Source organism: Triticum urartu, chromosome 7A (genome assembly GCF_056163025.1).
Source record: "Triticum urartu cultivar PI428250 chromosome 7A, HENAU_Tu73, whole genome shotgun sequence".
Classification (NCBI taxonomy): Eukaryota; Viridiplantae; Streptophyta; class Magnoliopsida; order Poales; family Poaceae; genus Triticum; species Triticum urartu.
In genome coordinates, this window is record NC_141879.1 from 673,361,852 (window position 1) to 673,376,576 (window position 14,725).

General features: G+C 47.2%; 3 protein-coding genes across 3 annotated transcripts; all 3 read left to right on the top strand.

The window, feature by feature from the left end:
• Positions 1-4,225: 4,225 nt before the first annotated feature.
• LOC147961321 (tyrosine--tRNA ligase 1, cytoplasmic-like) lies at positions 4,226-5,148 on the top strand. Its single transcript, XM_087537989.1, has 2 exons — positions 4,226-4,410; positions 4,611-5,148. Exons 1-2 carry the CDS (start codon positions 4,226-4,228, stop codon positions 5,146-5,148), a joined length of 723 nt encoding a protein of 240 aa, XP_087394115.1.
• A 1,319-nt stretch (positions 5,149-6,467) lies between these two features.
• Positions 6,468-10,267, top strand: LOC125527422 (protein FAR1-RELATED SEQUENCE 5-like). Its single transcript, XM_087533763.1, has 7 exons — positions 6,468-6,643; positions 6,763-6,951; positions 7,409-7,673; positions 7,770-8,460; positions 8,564-9,021; positions 9,166-9,453; positions 9,548-10,267. Exons 1-7 carry the CDS (start codon positions 6,468-6,470, stop codon positions 10,202-10,204), a joined length of 2,724 nt encoding a protein of 907 aa, XP_087389889.1. The 3' UTR covers positions 10,205-10,267.
• Positions 10,268-12,808: 2,541 nt separating this feature from the next.
• Positions 12,809-14,670, top strand: LOC147961322 (uncharacterized). The gene is made up of 5 exons (XM_087533765.1): positions 12,809-13,574; positions 13,665-13,810; positions 13,895-14,050; positions 14,199-14,391; positions 14,474-14,670. The coding sequence occupies exons 1-5, from the start codon at positions 12,809-12,811 to the stop codon at positions 14,668-14,670; spliced, it is 1,458 nt and encodes a 485-aa protein (XP_087389891.1).
• Positions 14,671-14,725: the final 55 nt, after the last annotated feature.

The following is a 14,725-nucleotide window of genomic DNA, read 5'->3' on the forward strand; positions in this document are numbered from 1 at the left end:
GACATCCTTAGCAAACATAGTGATTAAAAAGGTGAGAATGAAACTAAATATTTTGCTTGGATTAGTTGTAGGACTCACAGCAAAGTCGGGCTCTAGAAACTTCCTCTAGAACATGGTCAATGTGTCCTTTGTGAAGCTCTTGTCCATCTGTGAAAGTCTCCTAAATATAGCAGCACACATCTCATGGCTAAGCTGTTCTTTGCCTGATAGTTGTTGCTGGATTTCAATGCCGTCAAGTAATATGAGTCTCGGCTTCGGATGCATAATCCATTTCCTGGACGCAAAATGTAGAGTGAGAACATTGGTCTAATAGATTTGCCAAAAGAAAAATGTTCGGTGAATGGTTTGCGACTACCTTTCAAGAAGAAAAGTGGCCGACCCAGCCAACCAATCTTTTATGGCCCTGAGAACTGGAGCTGCCGGCGGCAAAGGGACTGACCCAATTGCCCATGGGTCACGAGCGATGTTGCATTTAGTAATCCGAATTCTGTCTGGCACGTTGTCGTCCGTAGTTCCCAATGTCACATATCCAGAGCTCGGGCGTTGCTCAGCATAGTATGTAACAATGCTAGCAGTCAGGTCGTCAAAGAATGCATATATACTATCGGCAACCTCACGGCGACTGTCTTGCTTTGCTGACAAGGATGAATTGTTGATAGTATCAACAGCTGAAGGGCTAGTAGTTTGGAGTGGGTCATCCAATCGCACACAGACCTTCTTCGATGATTCCCCCTGGATGGACGGGCTGAACACAACTCCCCTCTTCCGCGCAATGGAGCTATTGGCAGATGAGCTACCTGTGACATCACATCAATTTTATATTAGACATTGTTAAAATTCCATAGCTAGTATATTGAGCTGGTCATCCTACGCAAAATGGTAGCATTATTCTGGAACAAACCTTCATTTTCAAGTTGTCCGGGCAGCCTGGACGCAACCTCATTGGCAAGGGGGGTGACGAACGTGTGGTCTAGTTTGTCTTGCATAAGGATGGTCGCCAAGTTGGGGCAATCGCTTTGGTTTTCACTCTTCATGATGCAATGTTTACGCCCATTGGCCTTGCAACAAGTGCAGTTCTCAGCTATGCAATTGATGAGTTTGTCCGCAAATGTGAACATTGATGACTGAAAAGCCTGCCTCATCTCCGAAATGTTGGCCAACCCACGCGCATTTTGCTCTCGGAGGAGTATCCCAAGCTTCTCGCTGGACTATTGGGAAAAAGGATTTTCATAAATTAGTACAAACTACGCTGGGATTCAGATTGGTTGACCAAAAAAAGATCGATACATGTACTTACTATTGATGGGTGGTTTGTTCGTAGATGGTTTGAGAAATCTTGGGGTCCAATTTTGGCGTAGGTAGCTCTTAAAATAGGAGCGGAGGGCATCTGGGCTCGTTTCGTCGTGGTGGATGTCCTTGGAATGTTTTCGTCTGCAGGATCAGTGGATGCGCAGACGAGGCCCTTGCTGATGTTTTGTTCAGACCGAACCTGACCAGAGAAAAAAATGGTGTTAGGTACAAGTCATTTTGTGCCTAATTGGTTTTATTCGCTGTTTTTGTTTTGGCATGGATTTTCGTAAACTGACCGATGCGCTGTGGTATGATATTTCACCTCCTCCCATGCTGACCGCTATGATCTCAATCATCTTTTTCATGGACTCATACTCGAAAAGTGCTATCCTTGGATACATTCCGCGTGGCTTGTTCATTTGACCAAGGTCTAGGCTGTCCAGGACGAACACCTGAAACAAATGAAGTTGTCATTGTCAGATTAAGGTAACAAAGATGTGAGCGAACACAAAAAGTATGGTAGTGGTCGATGTTCTCGGATTAATACCTGTAGGAACAAATGGCATCCGACAATGTGAATGGTCGGGTTTCTCTTAGAGACATCTGACTTGAATTTCCTGACAGCATGGAACAGGTGCTTCAGAAGGTAGCTGCACCAGTTCCATTTTCTGATTTTGCTAACATCATTCAGGGCAGCCCAGAAATCTATTGTTATGTAGTCATGCTTGGCTGATGGGGCAAGAACATGGCCAACTACAAAGATGACGAATGCAATTTTGAAACACTGGATATCAATCTGTCTGGACTAGGCTGTGATGTCCCGTAACAGGTATGCCTCTGCCGCCTTCAAGCTGTGTGTACCTTTGTCACTGATGCTAGCTGCAAAACGTGTATACTCAATGCAAGCTTCTGATGGTTCGACACATTCAGGTCCAATTGCTAGCTCACCGCGTGGTATTGCAAAAATAGAGTGAACTGACTTGTCTGTAAGCTCAAGCATGCCCTGGCCTTCCAGGTTGATCACGCTGCTGTCAACATCGACTCTATCCATGAGGTAAGCACTGTACTTAAGATTGATCTTTTGCCACGACTTAATCCGAAGCAAACCATCAAAACCTATTTCTCTGACTAGTTGTTTCTTGAAGTCCGAAAACTTGGAAATAACAGAGCCTAACTTCAACAACGAGAGCCTAGACGTAATTGATGGTGTCCCTGGCACACCGCTGGATCCGCCAGAACAATCGCCATCGCTATCTAACTCATCCGGGGAAAACTCGCTCATTGTATCTTGATTAATAACTCTTGCTGATCCCTCCGCAGCAAAATGATTATCCATTCCGACAAACACCATGAACTACAGAACCTAATGGCAGGCAAACTAGTGAGATTTAGGAAGAACTGCTAAATCGTTACTGAAAAGCGTGAGGCTGTTCATACCTTTTCCGGCGGCGGCTTCGTGTTGAACAGGTCGCTGATAGGCAAAAACCTAAATGCTGACCGCTAACTGGCGGGTGTATGAGCTGCTATGCGTGGCCATGGCGTTCTCCCTGCTAGATCGCCTCCTTATTCTTCCTGGGACTCTGGTTGGTGGGTGGGTGGGGAGAACAGATTGTTGAAGAAGATGAGCTGCGCGTGTAGATGCGGTAAATGCGTGAAGTGACTAGAGCACTGGGATTGCTTTGATGGGGTGGGCCTGGAAAGGCTGCTTTTTGCACGTCGGGACGTGACAAAAACAGTGCCGCACGCTGTTGTTCCATCTTGCCCATTACGAGGGCTGTAGATGTTCACCCTAACCAACTACTTCGGTTGCTAGCTGTGTAAAAACGAATTACCAATATATTTATTATGGCAGAACCGTATGGATAATGCTTAAAAGTGGCCGGTAAAAGTAGTTAAAAAGTGTATAAAAAATTGTTGAGTGGCTAATTGTGTTTTTTTGGCTGTGAAACACGGGCGATTATATTACGTGGTAGGAATTGATATCATTTTCGCGTCAAGAAAAAAATTAATATTGTGTCTGGTGGGCGAGGTTAAAACGTACGGCTAAAAATGATCGCTAATGTTTATAGCGTGAGGATGTACCGGGGCTAGCTACAACTGTGCCGTGAGTGGCGGGATATTATTGTAATGAGTCACGTGAGAGGAAGAGACATGTGCCCAGGCTGCCCTATATACTTTTGGCACAGCAACAGACCTCGAGTGTGCCGCGGTACATGGAACAACGCCTAGATTCTGTCACCACATCACTATCTCTGGCAGCCGAGATACATGGGGGGCAAGCCTCTACGGGGGGACAGGCCCCGTGAATACAGGGGCGAATCTGGTCAGTGTGGAAAACGAACGGCCTGGATATAGTCCACATAGTGCACCGTTGACATACGTACCAAATTTTGGTATTAAACCATGCATGCCATCAATTTGCACGGATAAAGGCCCTTGCTACAAAACCTCACTAAACACTACAACCTATATCCCGTCCTCGCCAGGCGGCGTGTGCCGATCGTCTTTTCAGGTAGCAATGTTGGCGCGGGCGTTTGCGCTGGTGAGGGGCAAAGGTACCCAATGCCCACCGCTAAATCGCTTCGTCCAGAGCTCCGGCGCTCTTCGCCGCCGCTTCCACACGCCACCGCAGCAGTTTTACCGTCGGTCATCACTATCTGACTGTGCCTCCCAAGAGCAGCAGCCGCCACAAAATTACAGCACGGGAACTCCCCCTGCCTGTAGTACCATGCAGAACAATTCCTCCGCTAAGGAGAATGCAGCCAATTCTTGTCTTGAACCTACTGCAAACGATGATACTGCAGAGGTGAATTTTGATCAGAGGTTTGCGATACTGAGCAGCATAGGGGAGTGCACCAACGAGGACGACCTCAGGACGCTGCTGAAGAAGAAAACTACTCCTGTCTGCTACGTCTGGTGCGATCCCTCCCCATCGATGCACATAACCCAGGGCATCACGATGGCGATCAACGTGAACAAGCTGCTCGAAGCCGGCTGCAAGGTCAAGATATTCATGGCGAACTGGTTCGCTCTCACAAGCTACAACGTCAGTCTGAGAAAAGTCATTGACGTCTGCTCGTACAACACCGAGATGTGGAGGACAGCCCGCATGCGCCTCGACGAGGGCCCTATTTGGATCATGGGGTTAGAGTTAGTTTGGGTTAGTTGGAGACTCAAATAACCCAAAAGTGTCCAAACAGGGAGGATTAGAGTGGGTTAGTTTCATCTAACCCAACTATCCCGATGGAAAGGTGCTTATTTGGGTTAGTGGGTTAGAAAATAACTCTAACTCTAACTGTGTTAGAGTATCCAAACAAGGCCGAGGTGGAGCTCATTCGCTCGTCAGACGAGATCAGCCGCGACCTGCGTCGATACTGGCCGCTCGCCTTGAAAGTCGCAAGGAGCACCAATCTGAGCGAGGTGACGGTGTGCATCCTTTCGTCCAAGGACAAGAGGCCGTACTACGACGAGCCGAAGTCGCTCTTCTCCCACGAGGTCTTCGTCACGTGCATGCACTCCGCCGCCATACTGTCCCGTGACGAGGCGGACGTGTGGCTGCTGGACATCGGCCAGCGTGTGAGCAACAAGGTGGCCGAGCTGTACCGCGAGCGGGAAGCGGCTATGCGCGAGGATCCGCATCGTCCGGTCGTCGCCCTGTTCCACGGCGTGCTGCCCAGCCTGCTCGAGTACCCGGAGAATGAGATGTTCAGGGACCCGAGGTGGGCGATCTACATGGAGGACACGGAGTGGGAGGTCGGCCGGGCGATGCGGAAGGCGTTCCCGCCGGGGACCGTGGAAGGCAACCCGTGCTTGGAGTACATCAGGCAGATAATCTTTCCTCTGTTTGGGAGGTTTTAGGTGGAGAGGAAGGAGGAGGACGGTGGTGACAGGGCGTTCTTGAGCATGGAGGAGCTTGCCGCTGACTATGAGAGCGGTGCTCTGCAGGCCGCCGACGTGAAGCGGGCGCTTAAGAAGGCCATTAACGCGGGAAGTGGATTTTTCCTAACCAGTTACCCGCACAACCTGTATTCTGGCCCTCCATCTAGGGTCATGTCCAATCAACCTGCCCCACTGCGTTGTCAGCCATGCAGTGTACTTCCCCGTCATATTCACATGCATGCTGCGGCTCATTTAACAAAATTACTGAATAACCGAATATGCCACCATTACTTTTAAATAAATTACGTAAATTTAAATTCGTTTATGTGTTCGAGTTTGTCACAACCAGATCTACAAAACAAGTCTAATATCAATATATTTCAAATTAAATTGTGAGCCCAAGATAAAATTAAATTGTATGTGGCTCAAAAAAGTTTCATAAACATTTCATCAAAGTTCGGCCAAGCTGTTGATAAAGTTCTTTGTTTCCAGATACATTTTCTAGCAAAGTTCTTTCATATTCCTAACAAAGTGCAGACCCATTATTTAGAAAATTCTTCAGCCCTGATTCTGTTTTTTGGCACTTCAGAATAAAAATGAAAAGTTCTTCACTGTTTAAAGCAAACGTTTTTTTTAAAAGTGTTTCAAATGTATCCAAGACTGTACTTGTTTTAAAGGGCTTGGTGTCACGAGTTCAAATATGTAAAAAGTTTTGAAAATGACTTTTTGGTTCTAAAGATATGTAGCATCTAATTGTCAAAAGAAAATGAAAAAGATGGGAGTTAGAGGAGAGAGGGAAGCTAATGTAGGCCATGCATGTGTCAGGAAGAGAGAGAGAGAGAGAGAGAGAATCCACGCACATGCAAGGACGCGCATCTGCAATTCTGCATGGACTAGCAACGGCACCGATTTGTGTTGTGCGTCTAACTGGTTAGGATTCGCCATATTCGATTAACGCGGCGTTGCATCCCGTCCGTGATCACTTCGGCTTCGCCAGCACTAGCAGCAGGCCCTTGAAACGGCGATAGGTTGCGAAGCGACTTTTCGGTGGACGGCGGCTCGTGTGGACTTAATCATGGCCGTCCAACCGTTCCTGGGGATTGGCAAACATCACTTCGCTGTCTCCCCCCTGTCCGTTCCCTAGTAATAGGTATTAGGTTCATAGGCGTATCGGTGTGGAACAAATGTTTCATTGCTGTGGAGCTGGACTCGCGGAGTGCGTGGGCTGGTACATGGTGCAGCTGGGTTTGGTACAGTTGCAAAGATCACGTGACTAGTCTCGAGTCGAGGCGCAGGGCATGTTGGCCCACATCGCGTGGCCAGCTATCCCTTTCTCAAAGCACTGGCCGTCAGGGCACAGGCCCATACGCCTCCTGCTGCTCCTTTCTCCAGTTCGTCTTCCTCCTCTGGATCGAAACCTTGGAGCCTGCTCCGTGGACCTGTCCATGGAAACGGAGGGCGATTCCGAACAGAGGTAATTTAGATGCCACTTAGCAGAGCTACTAGTTTTTGTCTCACGCAAAAGATGAAGTTAGGATTAGATCTGGTTGCCGTTTGTCCCTGAAATTCCTTGATTTGATTTTTTCCGCTCAGGATTAGCCGCGGGCATGCGGGCAATACTGGTGCTGCCCGGCCTATAGAGTCCCAGGCTTCTATCAGCGTCGCCGAGGCTGACATTCTCCATGCAGGGGACCTCCGTAGCGGTGGCGGAGATGCCGGATTTCTTGGCGAGGACCCGCTCTTGCAAGTTTGTTCGGAGGCTACGAGCGGATGGACACGCAGGTAATCGCGCGTAGAACTGATTTCTTTTGTGTGCTGGTCATATATGCAAAAACGATTTCATTAGCATCTAGCTATATGTTATGTAGTTATTTAGTACAGGTCTGTACTAAATCCGCACTGTGTGTCTGACTGATTACATTAGGTTTCTAAAATTACTGGGATTATCTGCGTGCGGGCTGTTGCACAGTCTTCTTGTTCTTTGAAATTGCATATCCTGTCCTGTTTGTAGCTAGTTTAACTAAAAAGTCGAGAGGTGTCGGAGTGTGATACTAGGAAAAGATTTTGTTTGCATATCTTGTTTTTTATCTGCAGTCCTGCTTTGTCGGGTTTGCCTTTGTATAAAATGGGAAATCAGGGGGGCAATAATTGACAGTTTCGTGTAATCTGGTGCATTGAGGAAGAGGAATTGATTTTCTTTTCTATGCGAATTATTTAATTTGTCTCTCAAAAATAACAGGGTAAGGATCAGAAAGGCCCCCGCTGAGCGCGAGCTCAACCCGAACCGGAAAAGTGCCCTTGAATTGTCCATGAGGGCTTTCATATTGAAAAGAGATGGCAATGTTGTCAACCCAGCTGTCGGGACCTCTTTTGATTCATTGGATGAAGCCTATCAATTCTACAATTTATATTCGTGGGAGCTTGGATTTGGTATAAGGTATTCGAAAAGCAGGCTAAATGTGGAGCGGGTGAAGTGCATGCAGGAGATAGTCTGTGGATGTGCGGTGCGTTTGTTTTTCTTTTTGTGCATCACTGTTTGGGGAGAAAAAGTCTGCAAGAATATGTTATAGGCTGACAAATCATGTTATGTGCATCGGCAGGGTAAACCGGAGAGGGAGAATACAAGATCAACACGGTGCGGTTGTGCTGCCCGGATCAGGCTGCTTCGGTCGGACGACAATGGATGGTATATTTCAGAGCACCGGGCGGCACACAACCACTCTTTGTCAAGCACTTGTGGTGAGAAGATGCATTGGCCGTCGCACAGGCTCATTGACCGGTATACTAAGGATCTTGTTAGGCAGCTTAGAGAGAACAATGTCAGTCTTGGAAAGGTTTATAGTATAGTTGGTAGTTTTTTTGGAACAGTTGATAATGTGCCATTTACAAAACGGTCACTGAAGACGCTGTGTAGCAAGTTGAACAAGGAGCATTCTGATTCATATGCCTGGAAAACAATGGACATACTTGCGGAGATGAAGGCAAACGATCCAGAATTCAACTATACTGTCCAGGTTGATGACGAGAGCAGGATTAAGACACTTATGTGGGTTAACAGGCGTAGTGTGGACCAGTATAGGTGTTTCGGAGATGTTGTAACATTTGATACCACATATAGGACCAACCTATATGACATGCCATTCGGTCTGTTTGTAGGAGTGAACAATCACTTCCAGAGCATAATTTTCGGAGGTGTCATGCTGAGGGATGAGAAGGAGGACACATTCAAGTGGGTTTTCCGTGAATTCATCAGGATGGTCGGGGGTAAACACCCGCAAACAATATTAACAGGTACGGCTAGATTAGGGGTAGATGTGAATCTCTCATTTTTCTTGAACCAATACTTTCCATGATGTAAGCTCCTAATGGATCTAATTTACTTTACTGGTTGCAGACCAGGCGTGGTCAATGGAATTGGCTATAGAAACAGAGATGCCCAATACAACGCATAGGTGGTGTAAATGGCATGTGCTGAAGAAAGCAAAGGAATCAATGGGGGTTTTGTGGAGCAAGAAAACTGATTTCAAAAGTGAATTTCATAAGCTGGTTCATCACATGGTCACGGAGCAAGAGTTCGAGGATGGATGGTCTGCAATGCTTGATAAATATTCACTGAGAAAGCACCCGTACCTTACTCAAATTTATGAGGTGCGGCATAAGTGGGCAAAGCCGTATTTCAGAGGTGTTTTTTGCGCAAAGATGACTAGTACTCAACGGAGTGGAAGTGCCAATCACATGCTTAAAAGTTATGTCCCCCCGGGCTGTCCAATGCATCTGTTCCTCAAACAGTACGAGAAGCTCCAGTTTGACAGAGAGTCTGAAGAGAGCTTCCAGGAGAAACGAACCGCACTGGTATGTTCTGAGAAAAGAGTCGGCCGGTCGCTTTACTAGTTAGTAAACCAGTCTCCATAGACATGTTCTTGATTGGTAGATGTATTAGACGAAGTGTACACCGATGCCTGATCTGTTCATTTTTTGTGTTTTGATATGTTTCAGAGTGGGGTTTTGTTGCGAGTAAATCTTCCAATTGAGAGGCATGCTAGCAAGATATACACAAGGGCAATGTTTGAGCAATTTGGAGGTGCTTTGTACAAGGCAGGGGCCTATGAACTGGATGTTGTTGTCCCGAAAAAGATATACATTCTTACTCACGTTGATGCTCTGGCAAGAGAGAAATGGAGCAAAGTACAGTTCAAGGTTGAAGTCGATGATGATCAGAGTTTCTTTAATTGTGAATGTGGGATTTTCGAGCACTCTGGAATGGTTTGCTGTCATTCGTTGAAGGTAAGTAAAAACATCTTCGTATGATGCTACACAACGTCATCTGCCATGCAAACAAAGTTGTGCTAGTCTGAGGTCTCATTTGCTGTGGTGGCAGGTTATGATTGAGCTCAAATTGAGCAAGATCCCAGATAAGCACATACTAAAACGCTGGACTAGGGATGCCCGCGATATATTTCCGGAGCACCTTGTTCGATACCAGAAGGACAGAGGGCCGCATGGTTTTGATACTTACAGGCACAACGCCATGTACATGAAGGCGCTTGAATGTGTTAGGCTGGGCGATAGTAATGTGAAGTGCTATGATGTTTTCATGGCCATGATGAAGGAGGTTTACACAACTCTTCTCCCCCTAAGCCATGACAAGGATGGTATGGGACTCGAAGAGCGTGAGGCTTTGGAGCAGAGAGCCAAAGATGGTACCCATGGTGACAAAAATGCTGATGCATGTATTAATATTGTTGACGGGGATGCATTGTCAAACTGTTCTTGGATTGCTCCTGCAAAAGAGATGGGCCAGCCGGGGAGGCCAACCACTAGCAGAGACAAGGCTCCGTATGAAGATAAAATGAAGAGGTCAAGGTTTTGTGCGATATGCCGGGTGAAGGGGCACAAGAGCACGACATGTCCGGAAAGGGGAGATATTCCGAAAGCTCCAAGGAAGATGCCTAAGTGTGGGAAATGTGGAGTGCTCGGACATCGTCGAAACTCTTGCGGAAAGCGGGCAGAACCCTTTGTGCCTAATTTCCTGTAGTTTATGTCGTCAGCAAATTTGGTTTGTGTTTGTATTTGTAGCTTGGGTAGAAATGTATTGTTGATATCCAGTCTTACAATGAGTTCAAGCGTGCGACTGGGTTATGCTTAAATCTTTGTATATGACTTTGGTAATTTTCACTCATGTTACTGCCATATTTGTGGACTGATTTCGGGTGGGAAACTCGGAAATAATTTGCGAAGCATTCCAAATGCCCAGTTGCCGGGCAATTGGGCCGCGGTCTGATCGGAAAAATGGGCCTTGGGGGAGGCAGAGATCTCTGGGTAGGATCGTTTCCCATTGTTGGGAATGAAACCTTTTTTTTCATTGCTATGCGACACATGCGATGTGTCGATGGCACCCCGCGCGTGCTCGAGTAGTCAGAGGCGTGGGAGAACTGATGTGATCGTGTGCTGATGCATGCCCAGCATTTTGATTAGACAACTCGCAGACTGGGCACGTCTCGTGAATTTTCATGAGGCATGGCCGGTGAGGTCTTTGGAACAGACTGACGAGCAGGCGCAGATGTGCTTGCACCTACCCACCGTAAGGCCAACCCTTGGGCACAGCGGCGGAGTTATGTGTGTTGTCCAATCCCGGGTAAAAAGGATTGCATTTATGATAAAGTAGATTTGGTTTGACTGCAAATACGGCTGGGGTGTTTGTTTCATCTACATGCGCTAGGGAGTTTGTTTCATCTTCATGCTAATTGTATGGTCTTGCAAAAAAACTGTTTTAGAAAACCTTTGTCAAGCTGTATCGTGTGTGCGATCAGTGCCCGGATGTCAGAACAACTAGTTTTTCATGGTTGATATTTGTTGGTCAACCTGTTTGTCAAGAAAACGTGGTTAGGCGTGTGTAAAAAACCCTGTTGTGCTGATGGTTGACACAACGAAAAGGAACACTGGACAAAGACGTGCAGCGAGCGGCGCGGTTGTCTCCTGCTACGGCAAAGCACTGTGCTAGCGAGGTCGCCCATGTGTTCTAGGACATGGACATGTCACAGTGTAGGTTCGCTGCCCAAAAACTTTATAATCGCGATGATGGCGTGCTTGGCGTGGGATGGGGGTGTACTGGGCATGACAAGATGTGTTTCACAGACAAAGATGGAGAACACATGGGCGAGTAAATGCGTATGTACTGTTATTGTCAACTTTACCAAGCTTCACCCGTGATTTCCCCCTCCTGTATGAGCCTATGGAGTCGCTCAATCGGCCTGGCTTGCTAAGATTCAAAATTTCACCAGCCCGTAGCTTTGGAGCGCTTGGGATTCAAAATTTGAATGGATGGAGTTGGAGGGAACATGAAAATTTGGATACGCTATATATAGAGGTGGCGGGATTCCACGGAGTTCATGCTTGCAAGGATTTGATGGCGCCCACCAATAGTGCACCCATCCACTCCGCGGTAACTACCTCGGATGGCACAACTCTGGCGCCCAGCTCGCTGATTGTTAGTACTATTCCCACTAATACTTGCTTATGTTGGAAAGTTGGGCTATTTGCTTGACCTAGTTTTTTGTGATTTTCCAACGTGCAGCAGGGTGGCGTCGTGCATGGTGTGGGCAACGACATCGTGTCTCATGCATCGGCCTCTCTTTGCACCGCAGCAGACGAGGTTAGATTATGGATTGAAAAATTAGAAACTCAACTTCATTTTGTTTTCTCTTCTCGCTAGTGATGATTTGCGTGTCTACAGGCCAGCGTGTTTGGGCAAGGGCCAGTTGATCGTGCTGTGATTGAGATGGTGGAAGTGGCTGAAAATGTAACGAACTACTTTTAATTTCCTGCATTATTACACCTTTGAATTTCCTCGATGATTTGTTGTGCTTACTTGATTTGCTTGTTTTGTTAGGCTGTCGTGCTTCCTCAGATACATAACGCGGTTGAGGAGACAGGGGAGTTTGATCCATTGGACTACAATGCTCCTGTTGGTGCTAATGAGCTCGCGGATGGTGATAATGAATTGGGTACAGGCAATGTTGATCGAGCTGCTGCTGATGATGACGTCGACAGCCCACCAAGCAAGCGCCTGAAGATTTAGTTTACCTCGTCCATGGGAGTTATGGTGTGGCATGTGTTTGAAAATTAGTATGCTATGTAGAGAGTGCACGTGAGTTGAATTATCTTAGTTCGTCAGTGTAAGCTTATGGATTAGAATGACAATGATTTGCTGACGTTGCAAAAAAATGATTAAAGACTGGCCTGACTTGTGTGGCCCAATGCATGCGTTGTGTGGCTGATGTGCCTAAGTGCTGCCATGCAGAAGGGCACGCTGGTAGCCCTGTGCTAACCGGGTTAACCTAACGCTGCTCCGTTAGGACACATGCCGAATGGATGGAGCATTTGTATATATACCCCGTCCTGGACCAACTGAGTATCCATTCCACCCCACCCCGCCACCTCTCTCCCTTGGGAGCACCGCCACACACGCACCACCATTGAAGGCTGCTGAAGAAGAAGGTAATCTCTTTGCATCTCTTTGCTCTCTGTCCAACTCCATTCCTACTAGTAAGTTTCCTTTTGTTCAGTTTGCCATGCTGAATACCTCGTCCCCTCCTTTGCTTTGGATGAATCAGATCTAGCAGGCCGGCTGGTGGGGGGCATGGCGCGGGGGAGACCACCAAAGGGCGCGTCTCCGGCAGCTGCGGCAATGCCGGCAACTGGTTCTTCCTCGGCGGCGGCGAGCAGGCGTCCTCCGACAATACATACCAGCTTCACCTCCATGGCCTTGCAATCCCTTGCTGGTGAATGGAACCCCGAGGTCAGAAGTGTTTTCAAAGATGTAGGCATGGAGCAGTTGTGCAAGATCAGGGTGTTAGGCAACACGAATAGGATCTTTTCCATGTCTTTGATCTCTAGAATAAACCCAGATAACATGATGATGGACCTGGGTGATGGGGTTTTCATAGAGATCAACATTAGGGAGGTTGCTAGATGTATCGGTCTTGAGCCGGGTGGTAGGAAGATAGACATCGCCGGTGGGCGTTGCCTTGCAGATCGTGAGGGCTTGCTTGGCCATGTGCATGGGCTACTTGGCACTGGAATGCCAAGGTCGAACAACATCCCTGTTTACAAAGTCAAGAAAATAGTTCAGGGTGCTAGTAGGGGTGCCATAGAGGGTAAGGAGCGAAAAGCCATGAAGGTGGCTGTGACACTGTTAGCCAGCTCGACTTTCCTTGTGCCTACTGGTGCCACAGCAAAGATTGCAAATGAGCTACTCCCTGTTGTGGCCAATCCAGAGAGTATAGCGGAGTTTGATTTCTGCGATTACGTTGTTGAGGGGCTGAGGGAAGCAGCACGGAGGCTAAGGCATGATCTCAGCTTTGATCCTACTTTGGTTAACCTAAGTGGGTGCCTCATCATCCCACAGGATAGTTCGATCCCACTAATCTAGCTCAAATGCAGTCGTGCCTACTATATTATGCGTTTTGTTTTTTTTTCACGTGGCAAAAAATGCTAGATAATCTGGCTGGATTACCACGAGCATGGTCGCCAAGGCAGGCTACTGTTATCCATCCCGAGGCTTGCTGATTACTCTGATGTAAAGCTAAAGGAGCAAATCCGGAAGCATGCAGCTGCTCATGGCATAGAGTGCGGCCTAGAGGTAAAAATGTGTACTTGTTTATATTTCTCGAGACTGTCTGCATGCATTGCCAATTAACTCCATGTGTCTCTCTGTCGGATTCAGTTAGGAGATGTTCCCCGTTCTCCGTCGGCAAATATCATTGGTTGGTCTGGTAGTGCTACAAAGATCGGTGGTGAGAGCAGTGCGGCTGGTGGATCAGCTGGTGCTGCACCGCATGCCCCAAGCACTCCCGCTGCGACAAGTGGCTTGTCTGATGAGGTACATGGATGGAAAGCTACTTGCACAGTTTTTAAAAATCGTTTGTTGTCCTCTGTCTTGGTCAGTTGCTATTGCTAACTCCATTTTTTTGATCTGTTGTTATGAACATCAAGATCCTTGCTTCTTTCAAAGCTGCAATGGATTACAGTACCAGATACGCGAGGCTGAATTTGTGAAGGTGGTTGACACTATCAGGGACAGTGTCCTGGAGGATATCAAGAAGAAGGCCGCAGAAAACAGGCAGAAAAATCTAGAGCAGACTTTGGATTTCTTCCTGGCGCACGTGAAAAGGCATTCTTCAGTGGCGGCTATGTTTCCTTGTAACATGCTTGACGCGCCAAGTAACCCAAAATCTACAGGTATTGATGTTTTTCTTCTCCTGCGTCTATGTTTATGTGCTATCTTGTTTGACACTGATTGCAGTTTTGTCATTTGCAGTTGCAGAAGACCTTGCTGCAAGTTCTAGGAAAGCAGCTCATGAGCTGATGGCTGTGGTTGTGCAAAACCAGAACGTTGATAGTGCTAATGCAGCTCAAGTTGCGGGGAATAACGGCGACAACAATATGACTGGAGTAATTCCATCGGATGTCCTTGTGACAACAACAGGTAATTACACATGAGCGACGCGCTACCATAACCTAGATGACCCACTTACTAATTTTCTGTTCAAAGTAG

What these genes read in the sequence shown, in the direction of transcription:
- LOC147961321 (XM_087537989.1), top strand. Translation starts at nt 4,226, where the DNA reads ATGCACATAACCCAGGGCATCACGATGGCGATCAACGTGAACAAGCTG. An exon ending in ACAGCCCGCATGCGCCTCGA is followed by an intron (nt 4,411 to 4,610) that starts CGAGGGCCCTAT and finishes TCCAAACAAGGC; the next exon opens with CGAGGTGGAGCTCATTCGCT.
- LOC125527422 (XM_087533763.1), top strand. Translation starts at nt 6,468, where the DNA reads ATGTTGGCCCACATCGCGTGGCCAGCTATCCCTTTCTCAAAGCACTGG. An exon ending in ACGAGCGGATGGACACGCAG is followed by an intron (nt 6,952 to 7,408) that starts GTAATCGCGCGT and finishes CAAAAATAACAG; the next exon opens with GGTAAGGATCAGAAAGGCCC. An exon ending in TTTGCTGTCATTCGTTGAAG is followed by an intron (nt 9,454 to 9,547) that starts GTAAGTAAAAAC and finishes CTGTGGTGGCAG; the next exon opens with GTTATGATTGAGCTCAAATT.
- LOC147961322 (XM_087533765.1), top strand. Translation starts at nt 12,809, where the DNA reads ATGGCGCGGGGGAGACCACCAAAGGGCGCGTCTCCGGCAGCTGCGGCA. An exon ending in GCATAGAGTGCGGCCTAGAG is followed by an intron (nt 13,811 to 13,894) that starts GTAAAAATGTGT and finishes TGTCGGATTCAG; the next exon opens with TTAGGAGATGTTCCCCGTTC. An exon ending in CAAGTGGCTTGTCTGATGAG is followed by an intron (nt 14,051 to 14,198) that starts GTACATGGATGG and finishes AATGGATTACAG; the next exon opens with TACCAGATACGCGAGGCTGA.